Source organism: Hyalella azteca, unplaced genomic scaffold (assembly GCF_000764305.2).
Source record: "Hyalella azteca isolate HAZT.00-mixed unplaced genomic scaffold, Hazt_2.0.2 contig15426, whole genome shotgun sequence".
Classification (NCBI taxonomy): Eukaryota; Metazoa; Arthropoda; class Malacostraca; order Amphipoda; family Hyalellidae; genus Hyalella; species Hyalella azteca.
This window is the reverse complement of record NW_025945280.1, coordinates 2,543-5,916: the sequence shown is the minus strand read 5'-3', so window position 1 is coordinate 5,916 and position 3,374 is coordinate 2,543. Positions and strand designations below refer to the sequence as shown.

At 40.7% G+C, this 3,374-nt stretch overlaps 1 protein-coding gene across 1 annotated transcript; it reads left to right on the top strand.

Annotated features, from left to right (window-relative positions):
• Nucleotides 1-204: 204 nt before the first annotated feature.
• Nucleotides 205-2,669, top strand: LOC108677306 (crustacyanin-A2 subunit-like). The gene is made up of 3 exons (XM_047884412.1): nt 205-402; nt 1,174-1,242; nt 2,562-2,669. The coding sequence occupies exons 1-3, from the start codon at nt 205-207 to the stop codon at nt 2,667-2,669; spliced, it is 375 nt and encodes a 124-aa protein (XP_047740368.1).
• The last annotated feature ends 705 nt before the right edge of the window (nt 2,670-3,374 follow it).

The following is a 3,374-nucleotide window of genomic DNA, read 5'->3' as shown; positions in this document are numbered from 1 at the left end:
TTGAACGCCGGTGAGACAGTTCTTTTCCGTTTTTAGTGATTTATCATTTATGGAAAAAAGGCGCTATTGTGCTCGTCATGTCCGTCCTTCCGTGACGTGAAGTCACGGACGGACGAGAAAATGCGCTCTCTGTCACTCACTGCAATGAGTACTGATCTAATTTTTTTCGAACAGTGTACGCTTCTAACTCAAACTTATGTTCACATGGCAGCTAACGGCAACATCAGCATCGTTAACAGTGGTCTGACCGCCAATGGTTCGGTGGTGTCATCGGAGTGGGAGGGAATAGAGACCGCAACTCCTGGCCACTTTGTGGTCATAGCGCCGCCGGTGGGCCTCGGCGTCTACAACGTCATAGGCATCGACTACGACGCCTACTACTGCGCATACTCTTGCGATCAGGTGACCCATTTAACAACTTTGGTGACCATATTTACAGGAGTAAACTGAAACAGACATCTGCAACTAAATCTGTTACAAATTTGCAAATAAATTCATGTGTAAAAATTTGCAAGTAAATTGGATACAAAGATCACATTGGATACAAAAATGCACACTAACGCGATAGTTTTTTTTGTTTAATTCAAATATAAAAGTGGAAGTTACACTCAGAGAAATGAGTGAGACTTGAAAGCATAGAACGATGCGCTCATGAGATTTTTTTATCAGTATTTCCAGAATCCACGGTTCGTTTGTAATATTATTCCTTTGTCAGATGACAATGGTTTTGACCTGAGGCATTAATTTCCTCATTTGAATCATCTCCTTGATTCCGGACTATTCATAACACTTCCTTGTGTTAGTCATTTCATTGTTTATCCCGGTAGCGACTCACGTTCTTAGTTACGTCAAATAGCGAACCTTTATAGGTCTCTGACATAACCAGGAAGTCAGTCAGAACCGAGAACAACAGCATATACGTTCGACTCGCTCCCCTTCGAGTCGTGAGCCTTAGTCAGAAAGTGTCAACCTCAAACTCCAATCTATATTCCCATAAACTGTAAGCTTTCTATACTCCATAGATCGACAAGTATCCCGTTAATCTTCACTTTGTGCCTCATTAATCCCGATCATTACCCACTCACCGATCTAACCTCAGGTCAGATATTGAAATATTGACCAGAAATTAATGTTACAATTGACTATTGTAATTTAACGACGTATTTTTTTCAGCTCGGCGAGTTTCGTGATCAGTTTGCCTGGGTTTTGTCCCGTACTCCCACACTGCCTACTGACGTTCTGGTATGTAGAGTAAATTCTGAACAAATATATATATATATTCCGATACATATTTTGAACGAATAAATTAATGCCTAAAACGGTTATGGTAACCATGTAACCGAGAGTGAAAAAGTATCTTTTGAAGCAATAAAGGTTCCAGTAGCCTAGCAAGCGACAGCATATATATGTATCCTAAACTATATTGACCGCATTTCAAAAAAGTTTTAACACATTTAAATTATCAGAAGAATTTTTTTCATCGTCATTATACACACTAGAAAATTTCGAATCGTTCCACAGAAGTATAACTAAGAGTAATGAATGTAATTTTCATTAATATAACATTTTTTTAGCCGAATTGAATAAGAGGATTGAACCCTCTTCCGCCGTATGTCACTCTCCGGGAACATAACTTTCAACTTGAATTATTCGTAAAGTATTGAGTGTAGCAACCTGAAAACGTTTGTACGCAACAGAGAACATTTAAAGTTGTCGTACGTGGCGGCAACCATCAGTGCAAGTCATTTTGTGCTCACTAGAACATATCCTTTTTGGGAAGTAGGCGCGTGACAATATTGCTCCGGTTACTCATGTCAGGCGGTAAAGGGTTAAAAACTTTGCTGACCATCTAGATTACAGGAGTGAACTGAAACAGACTACTGCAACTATATCTGTTACAAATAAGCAAGTAAAATCATGTGTAAAAATTTGAAAGCAAATTGGATACAAAGAACAATAAGGAGCTGCCCTAACACTTCATTTAGCTGAGCTGGTCGGAGGGAGAGCTCTTGTCTTGACACATCGATGAACGAGACGAGAGTGTAATTTCTCTGAACACTTTAATTACTATTCGCTTTATATCCAATCAACTCCACTCATAAAAATATAATAAAATATACCTCGAAAGAGGATAGAAAAATTTATCAGATAATTTTAATAATTCCAAAAAGTCTCTTCCATCAATAAATTCAAGTTCCATCAACTTGTGACGCAGCTAGAAGTAATAATAAAACAACCTTTATTGCCGACTGAATAAACATGGTTCGGGTATAAGACATTGATTAGTAGCTTCAACAAATGACATCATTACGCACTGCTGATTGTCATTACTGCTAATTATCATTATTACTATTTATCATTACTGGCTATTATCATTATTACTATTTATCATTACTGCAATTAGCATTACTGCAATTAGCATTACTGCAATTATCATTACTGGCAATTATCATTACTGCTATTCATCATTACTGGAAATTATCATTACCTGCAATCATCAATACTTGAAATAGTCAATCATTACTCTCAATTATCATCACTGACAATCATCACCACCACAGGCAGCAGCAGAGGCGGTGTTCACCACCAACAACATCGACGTCAACATATTCGAGCCAACGCACCAGGGCGACGATTGCGTCTACCCTCCACTGCCTCGTCTAACTTGAGGTCACGGACGGACGGACAGAGATACAGACGGATAGACGGACATGGCGAGCACAATAGTGCATTTTTTCCATAAATGAGAAAATGCGCCAAAATCTAGCACAAAATTTTTTCCAACCAAATAATATAAATTCTTTTGGAATATTAATGCTTTAAACAAAATTGAGGGCAAGTCTGTTCCGTGAGACAAAAGAAGCATCGCAAGAGCTTGCCTGAACAGAGCAATAACAGCGCATGCCAGGCGCCAATTTTCAGCCAGGAAGTTAATAAACCCCAGGCGTCCTACGGGGCAAAAATCCTGGCCAATTTCCCGGGGCTTGAACATGCCATCGCCAAGCCATGAATAATCCGACAGATTCAGGCAGCGTGACTACAAGGGCAGCGTGTCGGGATTTATAGTCACTGGTCCCAATAGTGGGTCGAGATTGTAGTCCAATAGCTGTCTCTTATACACATCTAGATGTGTATAAGAGACAGNGCATCACATTCAAGCCGCCGCAGACGACGCGTTCAGCATCACATTCAAGCCGCCGCAGACGACGCGTTCAGCATCACATTCAAGCCGCCGCAGACGACGCGTTCAGCATCACATTCAAGCCGCCGCAGACGACGCGTTCAGCATCACATTCAAGCCGCCGCAGACGACGCGTTCAGCATCACATTCAAGCCGCCGCAGACGACGCGTTCAGCATCACATTCAAGCCGCC